The sequence below is a fragment of the Schistocerca serialis genome, chromosome 5 (assembly GCF_023864345.2).
Source record: "Schistocerca serialis cubense isolate TAMUIC-IGC-003099 chromosome 5, iqSchSeri2.2, whole genome shotgun sequence".
In the NCBI taxonomy this organism is placed as follows: Eukaryota; Metazoa; Arthropoda; class Insecta; order Orthoptera; family Acrididae; genus Schistocerca; species Schistocerca serialis.
In genome coordinates this window covers 476,838,197-476,858,459 of record NC_064642.1, presented here as the reverse complement: position 1 = coordinate 476,858,459, position 20,263 = coordinate 476,838,197, and the positions used below count along the sequence as shown (strand labels likewise).

The 20,263-nt window shown below is 43.8% G+C and overlaps 1 protein-coding gene across 1 annotated transcript in view; it reads left to right on the top strand.

Annotated features, from left to right (window-relative positions):
- LOC126482008 (nucleosome assembly protein 1-like 4) overlaps window positions 1-8,257 on the top strand; it is a 60,719-nt gene extending 52,462 nt beyond the window's left edge. Inside the window, exon 3 of the mRNA XM_050105975.1 lies at window positions 8,053-8,257. Coding sequence (XP_049961932.1) covers window positions 8,053-8,257 — 205 coding nt within the window. The remainder of the gene's footprint in view (window positions 1-8,052) is intronic.
- The last annotated feature ends 12,006 nt before the right edge of the window (window positions 8,258-20,263 follow it).

Here is a 20,263-nt window from a genome sequence, read left to right as displayed (position 1 = left end):
ACCCTCCCCCTCCAAAGAAACTTCTCCACTTCTTCCACCGAATCTGCGGTAGTGAGGTTTTCTACACCGACGTTAATAAAAAGCAACACCAAGAACGAGCTGTTAGGCATATAGACGAAACTTGCTAGGAGTGTACATCTCAACGATGAAGTCTGTTCAGCATCAGCGCCACGACGAATATGCAAATCAGGTTTGCTTCACTCTCATGCTATAACGATCTTGAGCGTTAGTTACCTGTAAAACTGGACGTGGTGAGTTGATGTTAGTCAAGAATGCCTTTAAGGAGACAAACGCGCGGTTATCAACACGCCACTGAGTTTGGACGACGTTGTGTAACGGGGCTAAGGTAAGTTGGACATTTCTTCGGCGATACTGCGTAAGGACTTGGCAGGAATGTAGCCACTGTACATGATTGCTGGCAGCAGTCGTCATGAGAACGTACGTTCACAAGAAGACCGGATTCTGTGTGGCCACGTGGCACTACCGAAAGGGACGACCATTGTGTTCGGCGTATGGCTCTGACACGTCGTACGGAATCTACAGCAGCAATTTGAGCAGCAGTTGGCACCGCAGTGACAGAACTAGCTGTTACAAATCGGTTACTTCAAGGACATCTCAGAGGCAAACGCCCTTCCACTGACCGCAAAGCAGTGACATGCTACTTCGGTGGTGTCAAGCAAGAGTTCATTGGAGAACTACGTGGAGGTCTGTTTTGCTTTATGATGAAAGCTGGTTGTGCATCGGTGTCAATGATGCCTGTGAGCTCTTTAGAAGGAGGCTGGTTGAAGGCCTGCAACCAACCTGTCTTCGTGCTGGAAGCACTGGACCGACACCTGGAGTTACGGTCTGGGCTGCGATTGTATTTGACAGCAGGTGCACTCTCGTGATACTCTCAAACACCTTAACTGTTAATTTATGCCTCAATCTGGCGATTCTACCTGCTGAGCTGCCATTCGTGAACGGCATTGAAAGGAGTGTTTTCCAGCACGATAACGCTCGCCCACAAATCGCTGTTGTTACCCAACTTGCTCTGCAGAGTGTCGATATGTTGCTTGGGTTGCTCGATTACCAGATCTGCCTCCATTAGAACTCATATGGGAAATCATCGGACGACAACTCCAGTGTCATCCACAAACAGCATTAACCGTCCCTGTATTGATCTACCAAGTGCAACAGGCATGGACATCCCTACCGCAAACTTACATCTGGCACATGTACAAGACAACATATGCACGTTTCCATGATTGCATTCAACATCCTGCCGGTTACACCGGTTATAAATGTACCAGACATTCACATTTGCAGTTACTTACGTCGCGCTTACATTAACCTGTGATTTTGCGAATTTTATCACTTAAACATCCTACTTGGACCAATGTATTCGATAAATTTCATTAGTGTACATTAACTGCTTTTTGGTGCTGCGATTCTTTTCCCGTCAGTGTAGTTTGGGGATTGCAGCAGCCAGCAGGGTTTCCTGCGGTCCATCGCAGTGCGAGTAACGGCGCAAGCGCTGGCGTGGACCGCCGCGCAGTCTCTGCTTTATAGATGTAGCTTTTCCTCGCATGGGGCTTTCTGCAAGATTTGCTGTTCCATTTGTTCGCGCCTGAACTGTTGGTCCACTGGTTTTGTAAACTGTGTAGGGCAAGAGGAATGTTGGTCGCTCTCATTCCTACAGCCTTCAATGTGCTTATTGGCTTTACTCTGGGGAATCATTTTTAGTTTTCGAGATTTTTGTTTGATGTCACCCGAAACATCTGCTGGGGGGCAAAGCCCAACAGTGATTCCTGAACGCCGGTGGCGACACCTACAACGTGCTGACATGAGGAATGTTTCCAACCGATTTCTCATACACAAACAGCAGTTGACAGCGTTGCCTGGTGAAATGTTGTTGACATGCCTCGTGTAAGGAGGAGAAATGCGTACCATCACGTTTCCGACTTCGATAGAGGTCGGATTGTATGGTTCAAATGGCTCTGAGCACTATGGGACTCAACTGCTGTGGTCATAAGTCCCCTAGAACTTAGAACTACTTAAACCTAACTAACCTAAGGACAGCACACAACACCCAGCCATCACGAGGCAGAGAAAATCCCTGACCCCGCCGGGAATCGAACCCGGGAACCCGGGCGTGGGAAGCGAGAACGCTACCGCACGACCACGAGATGCGGGCAGGTCGGATTGTAGCCTATCGCGATTGCGGTTTATCTTACCGCGACATTACTGGTCGCGTTGGTCGAGATCCAATGACTGTTGGCAGAATATGGAACCGGTGGGTTCAGGAGGGTAATACAGGACCCCCTGGTGGATCCCAACAGCGTCGTATCACTAGCAGTCGAGATGACAGGCGTCTTATCCGCATGGCTGTAACGGATGGTGCAGCAACGTTTCGATCCCTGAGTGAACAGATGGGGATGTTTGCAAGACAACAACCATCTGCACGAACAGTTCGACGACGTTTGCAGCAGCATGGACTATCAGCTCGGAGACCATGGCTGCGGTTACCCTTGACGCTGCATCACAGACAGGAGCGTTTGCGATGGTGTACTCAACGACGACCCTGGGTGCACGAATGGCAAAACGTCATTTTTTCGGATGAATCCTGGTTGTATTTACAGCATCATGATGGTCGCATCCGTGTTTGGCAACATCGCGGTGAACGCACATTGGAAACGTGTATTCGTCATCGCCATACTGGCGTATCACCCGGTGTGATGGTATGGGGTGCCATTGGTTACACGTCTCGGTCACCTCTTGTTCGCATTGACGGCGCTTTGAACAGTGGACGTTACATTTCAGATGTGTTGCGACCCGTGGCTCTACCCTTGATTCGATCCCAGCGAAACCCTACATTTTAGCAGGATAATGCACGATCGCATGTTGCAGGTCCTGTACGGGCCTTTCTGGATACAGAAAATGTTCGACTGCTGCCCTGGCCAGCACATTCTCCAGATATCTCACCAACTGAAAACGTCTAGTCAATGGTGGCCGAGCAATTGGCTCGTCACAATGCGCCAGTCACTACTGTTGATGAACTGTGGTATCGTGTTGTAGCTGCATGGGCAGCTGTACCTGTACACGCCATCCAAGCTCTGTTTGACTCAATGCCCAGGCGTATCAAGACCGTTATTACGGCCAGAGGTAGTTGTTCTGGGTACTGATTTCTCAGGATCCATGCACCCAAACTGCGTGAAAGTGTAATCACATGGCAACTCTAGTGTAATATATATGTCCAATGAATACCCATTTATCATCTGCAATTCTTCTTGGTGTAGCAATTTTAATGGCCAGTAGTGTACTTCCACCAGCGGAACAACTGGTGGTTGTGAAGTTTTTGCAGCAATACCTTTGACTGCTTCACCTAACAGGGGACGTTTTTCTGTCGACATCCGAGCTCTTTCTTGGTAGGTTTAAATGGAGCCGACTTTATTGGGACGGTCATTACGGAGGTGGACCACCAACTTACAAATCCCGCATGTATGCAGTTTTCCGCTGTATGATATAATCACCGAAATCCGCCGATGAACATCTACGCCGGGATGTGCTTGTGTAAGTCAGTTAGGACAGATCTAACATCGCTATGTACTTGATAGTACCATACACTATATCATTTTTCATTTGATACACTAAGAACATATCCGTACAAATGTAAGGCATTAATTTTTTTCTAGTTGGGGTATTCGAAAGGTGTGTTCAAACCTACCCAGTTCCAATGCCACATACTGCGTGTTGCACAGTAGTGTTACTTGTACTGCTGTCACTGTGCTTGAAGTTTCAGATTACCTTTCTTTCCGACGCTAGCCTTCCACAGATATCGTGGTTTGAGAAAGCACGAACACAGGAAGAAGCCTAACTACATGCTGAGTACTTCATCTCTCGGCAAACGCAAAACGTAACGAATCAAGTCCTGTTGGAGTCAAAACTTCTGTTGAAAGTTCATTATAGTGTAAAATTTCGAAGCTGCGTTTAGTGAAGTCGCCGCAAAGCCATACGATTGCGAGTGTCGAAGTAAAAAACTCTTTCGCGCGGCGTGTGCTCGGAGCACAGACGCGTTGACATGCGGGCAGCCAGCCAGCCTAATGTTAACCGCACACGACGTTGTTTAATTTCGCGCATCGCGTGAGAACCGGTATTTCTAACGTGGCAAGGGTGTTATCTGTTTTTCATAATTTTAATATTTTAGTCTACGCTACAAACCTTCCGAAGTGCAAGAACTTTGTGTGTTTTATTTACATACAAATTTTTAACCCTACAAGTCATAATTGTCTCAATCTTCCACGTTTAACTGTGTACCGGTGGTAAAGAAGAAGATTTCAATAGAGACACAGCTTTGCATTCACTGTTTCTGCGATGCGAGTGACACCTTGCAGTATCGTCATTTATGCATTCAGGTGCCATTAATAGCAAAGCTGATGGTGTCCGATGGTTGCTTTGACGAAGGGAAGCAGATACGTTCAGCCAAAGTATGCTTCATTTAATTTATTGAACGATACATTTAATGTATGTAGCACATAGATAATTTCAATTTTTATCATTTATTTAGAAATCCGAAGATTACCTGTACTGTCCGAAACCAATAACCGAGGAAAAAATAAACCGTGGGCTAGTCTTAGTTATTCTGACGATTTGAATAAGGAGATCACTGTGCTGTCTCCACAAAACCATGATGCCGTAGCTCTGTAGATCACTTTCATTCTTTTTGAACAGAGATCTGATGGTGACTTGATAATAAATCGAAACGTTTTCCGACTGTTTGTATAAGCCGAGGATGAAATCTCTATACATGAAATAAAATGTCTTGACTGGCTGCCTCGATCACCGCAGAGGCCAACCTTGACGCTTGGAGGGGGTGTTGATATTAGACTGTAGGCTTCGTTTACGAATGGATTTTTAGAATTTCCACCCCTAAGGTGGTGAAATACGAGAGCAAAGGCTTTTCGAAAAATGACACTATTAAGGAAATTTTGAAGTTAGAACAGTGATAATCTATATTTGCTCTCTGGGTCAGCATTTTTAGAAAGTTAACGCCTAGAGAAGTGAAATAGTGAGTTAATTTCTTAAATAAATTATTATTAAAGAACTATTAAACATTTTAAAGCTACGTTTATGGAAAATGGTGTTTGAACTGTAGGAAATTCAACCCTTAAGGAGGTCAAAAAGAGAATGAAAATTTATATGAAGATATTATTATGAAAGCATTTTTAAAGGTGCACCTAGGAATATTTTTATTTCAGTGGTAGGTTGGAAATTAAAAAAATATGGTTTTGTTTTTCCAAATTCTACTCCTGAATGAGTGACATAGGGGATAAAAAATATTTCGTCGCATTAAAATATTTTTAAAGCTTAATCTGTCAAAACTGGCATTTCATTTCTCGGCTAGAAATAAGGAAATAATTGTTAAGTGGCGAAAGTGTCCGTGGAAATATCACCACAAGAACTCAAAAGGCAGCATTAACAAAAACCTCCGACTACGAGATTCGCTTTTTGGGTCAGAAGTACATTTGGAAAAAAAATCATGCTTCTATGGCCTTAGTTAGCGTTAAAAGTTTAGGTGATGCAGTTCGTAAACAACGGAAAAATTTGTTAAAGAAAAACAAACAAAAACAGACTTTCTGCAGACCATACAATCGAGATCCTAGTATAAAATAAAATTTAGTAGTTCCGTTCCGCTGAGACAGTACACCACGTTCGTGTGAGGTCGACGACTTGTGATGTGCGTCTGCCGCTGCCAAACGCAGGTGATGCAATTGACCCTAAGAGGACCTTCATTCTTTTTTTTTTTTTTCACTCTGTAGCCAGAGCGGGCTGTTCAAATAATGGCCCATTATACCGTCAGGGACATTTCAGTGAAGTACCAGGCTAACTGGAAGTGAATCAAAGAGGAAGGAGTTTTCCTGTTCGGGGATTTGCCTTACATCCAAGGGAAACCTCCAGAAAACACTGGTCAGACCCAAAAATGTTTTCTACTTCATTTGTGAGACATTATTGTTCATAGTCATAGACCGAAATTAAATTTTGATTATGTGCTTGTACATACGTATGTTGGTGCAAGAGCATACACATATATGCATGTATGTGAGTCTTTGTGTATGTATCAGTATGTTTTTAAAATGTACACAGTGTGTCCTAGACCGCTTTGACTTCTTGTGTGAAATTCCTAACCGCAATGCTATCTAGTGTAGCAGGAATCTTAGTCGCAATTGTAATACTATGTGTCTGACATTCGTCGGATATTGGTACTGGAGCAGTGAGACAACATCACGATTTTTGAGTTCGCCAGCGTTTGTGGGTGATAATTCGTCGAATTCGACCCGAATACCGCTAGCCAGGTTCATGGTTGCTCTTCTACGGCCATACTCCAGCCCCCAAGCGAAGATTGTACACGAGTTTTTGCCCAGAAAATGGAACCATAGTCCTGTATCACACACCGCATTCGTCGGATGTGGCAACCACACGTCTTTTGGCTGTTCCCCAAATCGAGGTTGGCAAAGAAGATACACTGCTATGACGTAGTTAAGGACATGCAAGAAAACTGTACTGCAGTACTAAACACGACTCCAAAAAAAGACTATGGGGTCTACTTCAAGACTTTTTAAAACGATTTCAGCTGTGTTCTGATTCAGGAGGAGACTTTTTTGAATAAATATAATGATTTTTTTAACGTAATCTATGACTTTCATTATTCATAGCCACAGTTCTAATGTGAATGGAACCGACTTTGCATTTATTTATTGGGTGGTTGTACACTACTGGCCATTAAAATTGCTACACCGCGAAGATGACGTGCTACAGACGTGAAATTTAACCGGCAGGAAGAAGATGCTGTAATATGCAAATGATTAGCTTTTCAGAGCATTCACACAAGGTTGGCGCCGGTGGTGACACCTACAACGTGCTGACATGAGGAAAGTTTCCAATCGATTTCTCATGCACAAGCAGCAGTTGACCGGCGTTGTCTGGTGAAACGTTGTTGTGATGCCTCGTGTAAGGAGGAGAAATGCGTACCATCACGTTTCCGACTTTGATAAAGGTCGGATTGTAGTCAATCGCGATTGTGGTTTATCGTATCGCGTTATTGCTGCTCGCGTTGGTCAAGATGCAATGACTGTTAGCAGAATATGGAATAGGTGGGTTCAGGAGGGTAATACGGAACGCCGTGCTGGATGCCAACGGCCTCGTATCACTACGAGTCGAGATGACAGGCATCTTATCCGCATGGCTGTAACGGATCGTGAATCCACGAATGGCAAAACGTCATTTTTTCGGATGAATCCAGGTTCTGTTTACTGCATCATGATGGTCGCATCCGTGTTTGGCGGCATCGCGGTGACCGACGCACATTGGAAGCGTGTATTCGTCATCGCCGTACTGGCGTATCACCCGACCATGCCATTGGTAACACGTCTCGGTCACCTCTTATTCGCATTGAGGGCACTTTGAACAGTGGACGTTACATTTCAGATGTGTTACGACCTGTGGCTCTACCCTTCATTCGATCTCTACGAAACCCTAAATTTCAGTAGGATAATGCACGACCACATGTTGCAGGTCCTGTACGGGCCTTTCTGGATACAGAAAATGTTCGACTGCTGTCCTGACCAGCACATTCTCCAGACGTCTCACAAATTGAAAACGTCTGGTCAGTGTTGTCTGAGCAACTGGCTCGTCACAATACGAAAGTCATTGCTCTTGATGAACTGTAGCATCGTGTTGAAGCTGTATGGGCAGCTGTACGTGTACACGCCACCCAAGCCCTGTTTGACTCATTGCCCAGGCGTATCAAGGCCGTTGTTACGGCCAGAGGTGGTTGTTCTGGGTACTGATTTTCAGGACCTATGCACCCAAATTGCGTGAAAATGTAATCACATGTCAGTTCTGGTATAATATATTTATGCAATGACTACCCGTTTATCGTCTCTATTTCTTCTTGGTGTAGCAATTTTAATGGCCAGTGGTGTATAACTACCTGGTATGTATGCTTGGTAGCGTTGTGCGTCGAGGACCATGAGGGTAAGTATGTGGCTCACGGTATGCCCTGTGCCCTGGTGGCAGGGACGCGCCTGCGGGCACCAGCGACGACGACGAGCTGGACGCGTGGGAGCGCGACGTGGACGTGGGGCTGCACCTGCAGAGCAGCCTGGTGCCGCGCGCCGTGCTCTTCTACACGGGCGAGGCCGCCCAGACCGACTACAGCGACTCCGAGTACGAGTCCTACAGCAGCAGCTCCAGCAGCAGCCGCAGCCGGCGCTGGGAGTAGCGGCAACACGCCTGGCACTGACCACACTAGATAAATCGCAAGTGTATCCGTCACACAACCACTGTTCTCGCTGAATCCCCGTTTATGGACAAATTAAATAAGGTGATGTGATGTGCAATACGGTTTCATTCTTTCCACTAGAGACCCATACAATCATAGGCCAATATATTACGACCACCGCCCACCGTGACGTTGGCTGCCGCATGGTGGAGTTGCGGGCACGTGACGCGTTATCAAAAATATGTAAGCAGAGCTGACACAGACGGGCCGCAACTGGGTAAATCCATCGAGATAAGCGACTTTGACAAAAACCAGATTATTATTACGCTGAACCCGTGAACGTGTATCTCGAAAACGATGAATCGGACCGAATGTTGACGTGCTTCTGTCGTGAGCATCTACGGAAAGAGGAAAGAGACTGAGACTTCCACTAGGCGCTAAATGATTGCGCGTCCTCAACTCTTCACAGAACTTGGGGTTTTGAGGCTTGCCTGCTATGTAAAGTACGATGGATGATGATCTGTGGCAGGCGGCCGGTGCGGCCCAGTGGTTCTAGGCGCTTCAGTCTGAAACCCTGCATCCGCTACGGTCGCAGGTTCGAATCCTACCTCGGGCATGGATGTGTGTGAAGTCCCTAGGTTAATTAGGTTTAAGTAGTTCTAAGTTCTATGGGACAGATTACCCCAGGTGTTAAGTCGCACAGTGCTCAGAGCCATTTGAACCATTTGATCTGCGGCATTTCTGTCGGAAGAGCACAACGCTGCTGTAAGCAAAAGTGTTTCGGAGCACACCGTGCATCATAAATTGTTGAATATGGAGCTCTGCAGCACACCACCCTTACGGGTTCACTTGTTGACCCAGCGACATCGCAACTTACTATTGCATGGAACAATTGGGATTCGACAGTCCGTCAGTGGAAACGTGTCGGCTCTTCAGATGAATCACGCTTTTGCTACACTAGGTCGATGGTCGTCTCCAAAAACGCCGCCATCAAGGTACACGGTGGCTCGAAACGTGCAGCGCGCCACGGGCGCGAACTGGTGGGAGCAGTATTAAACTTTGAGAGAAATTCTCCTGCGCTTACGTGGGACCTGTGATAGCAACTGAAGACACGCTGAGAACTGCGAACCACCTGCATCCCTTTATCCTTAATGTCTTCCCCGACGACTATTTCATCTTTCAGAACTGTGCTTGTCTGTGTCTCGGAGCCAGAACCGTGCTACAATGATTCGAGGAGCTTATGGTTACCTTGAGGTATTGAATAGAATTGGTAGGGCATATTCTGAGGCATCAAGGGATCACCAATTTAGTATTGGAGGGCAGCGTGGACGGTAAAAATCGTAGAGGGAGACCAAGAGATGAATACACTAAACAGATTCAGAAGGATGTAGGTTGCAGTAGGTACTGGGAAATGAAGAAGCTTGCACAGGATAGAGTAGCATGGAGAGCTGCATCAAACCAGTCTCTGGACTGAAGACCACGACAACAACAACATGGTTACCTTCCGTTGATGTTGAGTCGTCATTCTTATGACTGGTTTGATGCGGCCGCTAGGAATCCCTCTCCCCTGTGCCAACCTCTTCATCTCAGAGTAGCACTTCCAACCTACATCCTCAATTATTTGCTCGTTGTATTCCAGTCTCTGTCTTCCTCTACACTTTTTGGCGTCTGCAGCTTCTTCTGGTACTATGGAAGTCATTCCATGATGACTCAAAAGATGTCTTATCACCCTGTCCCTTCTCTATGTCTGTGTTTTCCTCATATTCCTTTCCTCTCCCATTCTGAGCAATACCTCCTCATTTATTACCTTACCAGCCCGCTTAATTTCCAGCATTCGTCTGTTGCACCATTTCTCAAATGCTTCGATTCTCTTCTGTTCCCGTTTTCCCACAGTCCACGTTTCAGTATCATATAACGATGTGCTCCAAAGGTACATTCTCAAAAATTTCTTCCTCAATTGAAGCCCTACTTTTGATATTAGTAGACTTCTCTTTGCCGGGAATACCCTTTTTCCAGTCGTGGTATGATTTTGATGTCCTCCTTCCCCCGTCCGTCATAGGTTATTTTGCTGCCTAGGTAGCAGAATTCTTCTGTGTCATCTATTTCGTGACCATCAATCCTGATGTTAAGTTTCTCGCTGTTCTCATTTCTGCTACCTCTCATTACCTACGTCTTTCTTCGATCTACTCTCAATCCGTATACTGTACGCATCAGATTGTTCATTCCATTCAACAGATCATGATCATGTAATTCTTTTTCACTATCACTCAGAATAGCAATGTCATCAGCGAATCGTATCAATAATATCCTTTCACCTTGAATTTTAATTCCGCTCCTGAACCTTCCTTTTATTTCCATCGTTGCTTCTTCGATGTAAAGATTGAACAATAGGGGCAAAAGAATGCATCCTTGCCTCACACCCTTTTTTATCCGAGCACTTCGTTCCTGGTCGTCCACTATTATTATTCCCTCTTGGCTCTTGTGCATATTGTATATTAGCCGTCTCTCCCTATAGCTAACCCTACGTTTCTCAGAATTTCGAATATCTTTCACCATTTTACATACACGAACGCTTATTCCAGATCGACAAATCCTATGAACATGTGTTTATTTTTCTTTAGTCTTCTTTCCATTACCAACCGCAACGTCAGAATTGCCTGTCTCGTGCCTTTACCTTTACTAAAGCTAAACTAGTCGTCAACTAACACAGCACCAATTTTCTTTCCCACTCTTCTGTACATTGTTCTTGTCAGAAATTTGGATGCATTAGCTTTTAAGCTGATTGTGCGACAATTCTTGCACTTTTCAGCTCTTGCAATCCAGTCTTCGGAATTGTGTGGATGATATTTTTCTGAAACTCAGATCGTATGTCGGCAGACTCATACAATCTACACACCAACATGAATAGTTTTGTTGCCACTTCACTCAATGACTTTAAAAATTCCGATGGAATGATATCTGTCCTTTCTGCCTTATTTGATCTTAGGTCCTCCAAAGCTCTCTTAAATTTTGATTCTAATACTGGATCCCTTATCTCTCCTAAATCAACTCCTTTTTCTTCCTCTATCAGATCAGACAAGTCTTACCCTTCATACAGGCCTTCAAAGTAGTCTCTCCACGTATGCGCTCTCTCCACTGTATTTAACAGTGGAATTCCCGTTGCACTGTTAATGATACCACCCTTGCTTTGAATTTCACCGGAGATTATTTTGACTTTGCTATATGCTGAGTCAGTCCTTCCATCAGTCATTTCTTTTTAGATTTCTTAACATTTTTATGCTACCATTTCGCCTTAGCTTCCCTGCACTTCCGTTTATTTCATTCCCCAGTGACTTGTACTTCTCTACTCCTGAATTTCCCTGAACATTTTAGTACTTCCTTCTTTCATGGATCAACTGAAGTATTTTTTCCGTTATCCATGGTTTCTTCGCAGTTACTTTCTTTGTACCTACGTTTACCTTTCCAACTTCTGTTATCGCCCTTCTCAGATATGTCCATCCCTCTTCAACTGTAGTTCCTACTGACCTATCCCTTATTACTATATCTATAGCCTTAGTGAACTTGAAGCTTATCTCGTCGTTCCTTTGCACTTCTGTATCCCACTTCTTTGCATATTGATTCTTCCTGAGTAACCTCTTAAACTTCAGCCTACTCTGCATTAATTCTTCATTGTGGTCTGAGTCTATATATGCTCCTAGGTACGCCTTAAAATCCAGTATCTAACTTCGAATCTGTCTGACCATGATGTAAGCTAACTAAAATGTTCCTGTGTCATTCAGCCATTTCCTAGTATATCTCCTCCTCTTGTGATTCTTGAACTGACTGTTCACTATTACTATCTGAAATTTATTACAGAACTCAACTAGTATTGCGCCTCTCTCATTCCTTGACCCAAGCCGTTATTCTCCTGTAACCTTTTCTGTTACTCTTTCCCCTACAACTGCATTCCAGTCCCCCATGTCTGCTACACATTCATCTTCCCTTACGTACTGTATTACCCTCTCAGTATCCTCACGTAATTTATGACTTCGTCTTCAGCGTCTGACGTCGGCATGTGTACCTGAAATACCGTTGTCGGTGTTAATTTGCTGTCGATTCTCATAAGAACAAGCCTATCACTGAACTGTTCACAGTAACACACACTCTGCCATATCTTCCTACTCATAACGAATCCTATTCCTGTTATACAATTTTCTGAGCTGAGCAGAAATCGTTATTATCTTTCCCTTCAGCTTCACTGACCCCTACCATATCTAGATTGGACCTCTGCATTTCCCTTTTCAAATTTTCTAGCTTCCCTACCACGTTCAAGCTTCTGACATTCCACGCCCTGACTTGCAGAACATTATCCTTTCTTCGGTCATTCAATCTGTCTCTCATGATCACCTCCCCTTTAGTAGTTCCATCCCGAAGATCCGAATGAGGGACTATTCTGGAATATTTTGCCAATGGAGAGATCATCATGACACTTTTTCAACTGCAGGCCACATATCCTGTGGATATAGGTTATGTGTCCTTAATGCAATGGTTTCCATTGCCTTCTGCATCCTCATGCCGTTGATCATTGCTGATTCTTACGTCTTTAGGGGCAGTTTCCCACTCCAAGAGCAAGAGAGTGCTCTGACAAGGACGTTGGGAATGAGGGTGACTTCTTATGCCGGAAGTGTTCGACCACCAATGTTATTTATTAATCAAAAATTTAATGCTGAAGGATTAGAACGCCGGATCAAGGACGTATTAATTACTAATGAAAGACGCTACTCCTAGACCACGGGTGCCTTCTTAAGGAATCCACTTGGGTTGCTTTTGGACACAAACCCACAGCAGGTTATTTACGGAAATTACATGACCTGTGCGTAGAAATCTAATGCCATATACCTCCAGAGACCTACCAACAAATTGTCAGATCCCTGATATGCAGAATCAGTGACGTATTTCGTTCCAAAGACGGAAAAACAAGCTATCAAGCAGGTGGTTCAAAAATGGTTCAAATGGCTCTGAGTACTATGGCACTTAACTGCTGCGGTCATCAGTCCCCTAGAACTTAGAACTACGTAAACCTAACTAACCTAAGGACGTCACACACATCCATGCCCGAGTCAGACTGTAGCGCCTAGAACCGCTCGGCCACTCCGGCCGGCTATCAAGCAGGTGGTCATAATGTTTTGGCACATCAGTCCATGGTTATTACCTGATTGTAAGACGTATGTCGCAGTCGAAATATCCTCAGCATTTTGGAAAAAAACACCATTGCATGATCAGAACGTTGGGCTTTGGTTTACAGTGTCTGCAAGTTACATTACTGGCCCCACCATCATTCATCAGACGCTGACATTGCCAACATTTTGAAACCATTTGTGGCAAGATTAACGGACGAAGAAAAGACCTACAGTCCATCCAACAGAATGGAGCAACTCTCCATACAGCCTACTGAACCTTAGGGCACATTTACTCAGTCTTCACGACTGACCTGTTTGTTAGCAGAGGTCAGTCGGCTCGCGGCAGTAGCTGGCCACCCAGGTCATCAGAACTGTCAGGGAGCGATTACTCTCAGTGGGGAGCTCTGAAGTCTGAGGTATATTTCAACCACCCTCATGGACTTCGAGAACTGCAGCAGAACATTTCGGATGAAACTGCAGCAATTCCAGCAGTCCAGCTTTGATACGCCTTCAGTAACTTGCTGAGTGCAGCCCAGAAGTGCCAAGAGATGAATGGTGATGACTTTCAACATCTGCTATAGTCAGGTTATTACTGTATTTCCTGTCCTCTGCTGTTTCTTTGCAACCTGGAATTCTCTTCTCCTGACCACTTTTATTTGCCACACCCTATAGCTTGTTATGGTACATACGCTGGGCTTGTGGTACTGTTGTTATGAGGTCTACAAGAGTAAGTGTCCCAGAGGAGCTGGTATGCAGGCAAATTGTCGACCATGGCAGTGATGAAGTTTGTTACGATCTCAGCGAAAGCCGTGGACATTGCACATTGAAGGCCAAGAATGGGAGCTAGTAACTGACAATGGAGAGAAACAAGGTTATAGATTATTCGCCATGTTCTTCAATCTGTACACTGAGCAAGCAATAATATAAATCCAGGAGAAATGAGAATTAAACATCAGGGAGAAGAAATTAATTCTTAGGGTTTTGTCACTTCGTTTAATCCTGTCAGAAACTGAAAATGACTTGGAAAATCAGAGCGGTAGGTCTTGCTGATGACTCTGTGGCGTACAAACGCAAAATAATTTTATTTAAAAAAAGGGGATAAAGTGTCACTAGAAGCCTTCCTAAGAGACAATCTCCATTCCTTCCGAACTGACTATGCAAATGTAGACGAGATGTGGCTCTAATTCAAAGATATAGTAGCAACAGCAATTGAGAGATTCATACCTCATAAATTGGTAAGAGATGGAACTGATCCCCAATGGTACACAAAACAGGTCCGAACGCTGTTGCAGAGGCAACGGAAAAAGCATGCGAAGTTCGGAAGAACGCGAAATCCCGAAGATTGGCTAAAATTTACAGACGCGCGAAATTTGGCACGGACTTCAATGCGAGATGCCTTTAATAGGTTCCACAACGAAACATTGTCTCGAAATTTGGTAGAAAATCCGAAGAAATTCTGGTCGTATGTAAAGTACACAAGCGGCAAGACGCAGTCAATACCTTCGCTGCGCAGTGCCGATGGTACTGTTACCGACGACTGTGCCGCTAAAGCGGAGTTATTGAACGCAGTTTTCCGAAATTCCTTCACCAGGGAAGATGAATGGAATATTCCAGAATTTGAAACACGAACAGCTGCTACCATGAGTTTCTTAGAAGTAGATACCTTAGGGGTTGCGAAGCAACTCAAATCGCTTGATACGGGCAAGTCTTCAGGTCCAGATTGTATACCGATTAGGTTCCTTTCAGATTACGCTGATACAATAGCTCCCTACTTAGCACTCATATACAACCTCTCGCTCACCGATAGATCTGTACCTACAGATTGGAAAATTGCGCAGGTCGCACCAGTGTTTAAGAAGGGTAGTAGGAGTAATCCATCTAACTACAGACCTATATCATTGACGTCGGTTTGCAGTAGGGTTTTGGAGCGTATACTGTATTCAAACGTTATGAATCACCTCGAAGGGAACGATCTATTGATTCGTAATCAGCATGGTTTCAGAAAACATCGTTCTTGTGCAACGCAGCTAGCTCTTTATTCGCACGAAGTAATGGCCACTATCGACAGGGGATCTCAAATTGATTCCGTATTTCTAGATTTCCGGAAAGCTTTTGACACCGTTCCTCACAAGTGACTTCTAATCAAGCTGCGGGCCTGTGGGGTATCGTCTCAGTTGTGCGACTGGATTCGTGATTTCCTGTCAAGAAGGTCGCAGTTCGTAGTAATAGACGGCAAATCATCGGGTAAAACTGAAGTGATATCACGTGTTCCCCAGGGAAGCGTCCTGGGACCTCTGCTGTTCCTGATCTATATAAATGACCTGGGTGACAATCTGAGCAGTTCTCTTAGGTTGTTCGCAGTTGATGCTGTAATTTACCGTCTAGTAAGGTCATCCGAAGACCAGTATCAGTTGCAAAGCGATTTAGAAAAGATTGCTGTATGGTGTGGCAGGTGGCAGTTGACGCTAAATAACGAAAAGTGTGAGGTGACCCACATGAGTTCCAAAAGAAATGCGTTGGAATGCGATTACTCGATAAATAGTACAATTCTCAAGGCTGTCAATTCAGCTAAGTACCTGGGTGTTGAGATTACGAACAACTTCAGTTGGAAAGACCATGTAGATAATATTGTGGGCAAGGCGAGCCAAAGGTTGCGTTTCATTGGCAGGACACTTAGAAGATGCAACAAGTCCACTAAAGAGACAGCTTACACTACACTACACTACACTCGTTCGTCCTCTGTTAGAATACTGCTGCGCGGTGTGGGATCCTTACCAGGTGGGATTGACGGAGGACATCGAAAGGGTGCAAAAAAGGTCTGCTCGTTTTGTATTATCACGTAGTAGGGGAGAGAGTGTGGCAGATATGATACGCGAATTGGGATGGAAGTCATTAAAGCAAAGACGTTTTTCGTCGCGGCGAGATCTACTTACGAAATTTCTGTCACCAACTTTCTCTTCCGAATGCGAAAATATTTTGTTGAGCCCAACCTACATAGGTAGGAATGATCATCAAAATAAAATAAGAGAATTCAGAGCTCGAACAGAAAGGTTTAGGTGTTCGTTTTTCCCGCGCGCTGTTCGGGAGTGGAATGGTAGAGAGGTAGTATGATTGTGGTTCGACGAACCCTCTGCCAAGCACTTAAATGTGAATTGCAGAGTAGTCATGTAGATGTAGATGTACGGGCTTGTGTCAAAGTTGAGTGAGTGTTGGAGGATACAAGAGCACTTAGAAAAAAACTTTATAGCTGGTGTGATGATTGGCAGTTAGCCATAAATGTAGAGAATGCAGGTGAATAGGAGAAACAAATCCATAATATTCGAATAAGGCATTATTAATGTGACGTTTGGCAGCCACGTCGATTAAATATCTAGGCGTAACTTTGGAAAGCAATATGAAATTGAATGAGCATGTAAGGATTGTAGTAGGGAAGGCGAATTGTCAAGTTTGGTTTATTGGGAGAATTTTATAAAATTGCGGTTCATGTGTAAAGAGGACCGCTTATAGAATACTAGTGCGACCCTTTGTTGGGTGCTGTTCGAATGCTTGGTATCTGCGCCAGGTCGGATTAAGGGGAGACGTTGAAGCAATTCAGAGGCGACCCGCTAGGTTTGTTACTGGTGCATTAGAGCAACATGCAATTATTACTGAGGTGCTTCTGAAACTCCGTCGGGAACCGTTTGAGGGAACGTGACAATCTTTTTGAGGAGCAGTATTGAGAAAACATAAGAGAGCTGGCTGCAGAACGATTCAACTGCCGCCAACTTACATTTCGCATAAGGAGCATGAAGATAAGATCAGATAGATTAGGGCTCTTACAAAGTCGTCTTTTCCTCCCAATATTTGTGAGTGGAACAGAAAATGAAATAAGTATTAGTGGTATAGGATACCCTCGCCACACATCGTATGATTGCTTGCTGAGTACGTATGTAGATGTGCATGTAGATATATAAACGACTTTATAAAATCAAAAAATGTGAATATTTGGATTGTAGGAACTTCGCCTGCTGCTGAACGTAATGTTCATAATGTTCCTTTTTTTATCCATGGAGTAAAACAAAGCTCAGAAATTCACTGGCTGAAGCAGGAATTCACACTTTATACTCTGAAATACAGTTGCTCCATGTCCAGTCGCATAAAACAAACATTTAATTACTAGTTCAAATAATGCTTGAAAGCGACCTACCACAATCATGAAGACAAAAACGTCACATAAAACAACAGAGAACTTCATCACAGAAAGAGAACACACAATAAAACAACAGAAGTCTTCGGAAACCTACAATACCAATTTAACAACGGATCTGGCGTTAAAATAGATAAACTATGTAACCTTAGAAAACATGAGACACATCAATTTCCAAACAAATATAGCACAACAAAAGTAAAGAATGATTTGTATTCAATTTCTCGACGATAACGAAGTCTTTGAAGATGGGGCACAAGTTTGAACTGAAGAACATGAGAAAGGCAATTGGATGAGCTATTCCAATGGGGCCGCAGCTCGTGGTCGTGCGGTAGCGTTCTCGCTTCCCGCGCCCGGGTTCCCGGGTTCGATTCCCGGCGGGGTCAGGGATTTTCTCTACCTCGTGATGCCTGGGTGTTGTGTGATGTCCTTAGGTTAGTTAGGTTTAAGTAGTTCTAAGTTCTAGGGGACTGATGACCATAGCTGTTAAGTCCCATTGTGCTGAGAGCCATTATTCCAATGGAATTTTTCTTCAGCAGTTTATGACAATCACAGGAAAAGTAAATCAGGAAGTCCAGATGGGGATTAGAACTGCCGTACTTCATAAGATAAGTAAAAAAGTTGTAAAAATAAATAAGAACCCAAAAGGGAATGGGTAATGAACACCAACATCGCGTCCTGTAGAGGGAGCTGAAAACTTTAGTCACCTCCAACACCAGATTTGTGTGGAGAATTCCTGTTTCCGTCACAGGTTGCTAAAACACTGAACGACGAAGACAACAAGCAACTACTGATAGGTATTGTAAGTTAAGGAACTCGGCAGGTTACATGCACGGGATGGAGGTCAAATGGGTGGAGAAGGTGAAGTGTTAACAGGAAGACCATCTGAGGCTCGCTACGAACTGCGTCTATCACCTATTCCCACACCATCAAACAAAGCGACACGGAGACAGCTCCCTAATACTTACAGTTACTGCAGACACTGAAGAGTGGACTTTAAGGTTGTCTGGGTCGTTGCAACGCCCAGTATAAATACCCTCTAATCACGTGCGTTTCCTGTGTCACATCTAAAACTCCACATATTTGTGGCTCCTCGAGAATGTTCCACAGCACTTTCTGATCACGTGTAAATTGTACTTTGACTTCAAGTTGTACTAGGACCTCGTGCTTTCTGCTATTTATGGTGTATTGTGTCTACGTACTTGTCGGTTGCTGGTGTTCAGAATTATTTGCCATTTAGTTAGTAAGTTATATGTTCTGTAGATCATTTGAACGGTTCTTTTATCGAAATGGTATTGAACGAGTCACTTTACAGGACGTGTACACATGATTAGTTTTACATTAATGAAGTCATTATTTTATTCGTACACAGGCAACTACATTTAAAAACTAGTTTCTACTATGCATCCGCTGTCTCCAGAGTCGCCTATCCTGTCGGCAGCATTAGAGTCTGTCGTAAGCTACAGCCAGAGTACTTGGCTGAGAGCCAGGGCGCACTTGTGCACTCTACAACATTTACGGGTGCGCCCTGTAGTATTTTAGCAAAACATATGGCCAAACATATGGCCGTATAAAAGAACATATAGCTACTCAATTTTATCTCTTTCACGACAGATAATACGGAACAAGTCCTTAACTGTTGTCGAATAGTTCAGCTTGGTTAAGGAAAGAAGGTGGTTTTTTCTCCTTGTACTGTCGCAGTATTCGGAAAGTTTATGCCAACTGTCTTCTCTCCTCCATTGCTACTAATCTTAGTTGTCTAACAGTAGCAGATGTTTGGGAGCTGGGCAAAGATACTTCAAAATAATGAGAGATGATAAAGCCATTGCTGGCCCATAGAGGTCACCCCTTACACCACCGAGAAGTTTAAAATTCTATTGAAAGTGTAATTCTCAGTGTGGCGAGAAAAATGATTTGTCGGATGGCAGAATGCTGCGGTCTGGAGAAACAGAATTGTCAGATAATTGTCACATTATTACAGTCATAACAATATGCAGTGCTGAGAGTGATAAATTCATTTAATAATGAATGTAACTGTATTTATAAATGTAACACTTTATCCATGGTAAAGTTCGGTGTGGCCAACACAGTAACTTATTTGATATATTGTAAAAACTATTCCTCATAAATGTATATATAGTGCGCCCACAATTTTTTCCGGCCTTTTAAATGCGCTCGAAGCTCAAAAAGTCTGATAACCACAGGCTTAGACTCTCAGAAAGTGCTCTTAGGGAACAGTGGGGCTATTCCGCTAACAGGGATGACCCGCCTAAAATAACAAATTTTACAACTGTGCCCCAGTTCGTCACAGAGTCAAGGTCGTTTTGCCTTCAGTGTGAGCCAGTACCCTTGTGTCGCTGCATGTGGGTGTAGTACGGGTTTTTTCTGTTACTTTATTGACAGAACACAAGAACAATCTCTAGAGGTAAGCGAATTGTGATGGATTTTTTATTATAACATTAAAATTTACATATGCCATGCACAATAAAGTGTGATTTTAAACTTTTGTTTATACTTGTATAAAAGCACAGGTTATGCAGTGTGTGTATCAACAAATATTGCTGACTTTTTCCACAAAGGTCTGATTTGAGACGTTTCTCGAAACGTCTGCACCTGGCGATATTTCTGCTCAGTCAAATTATTAGTGTAATTGATGTTTTA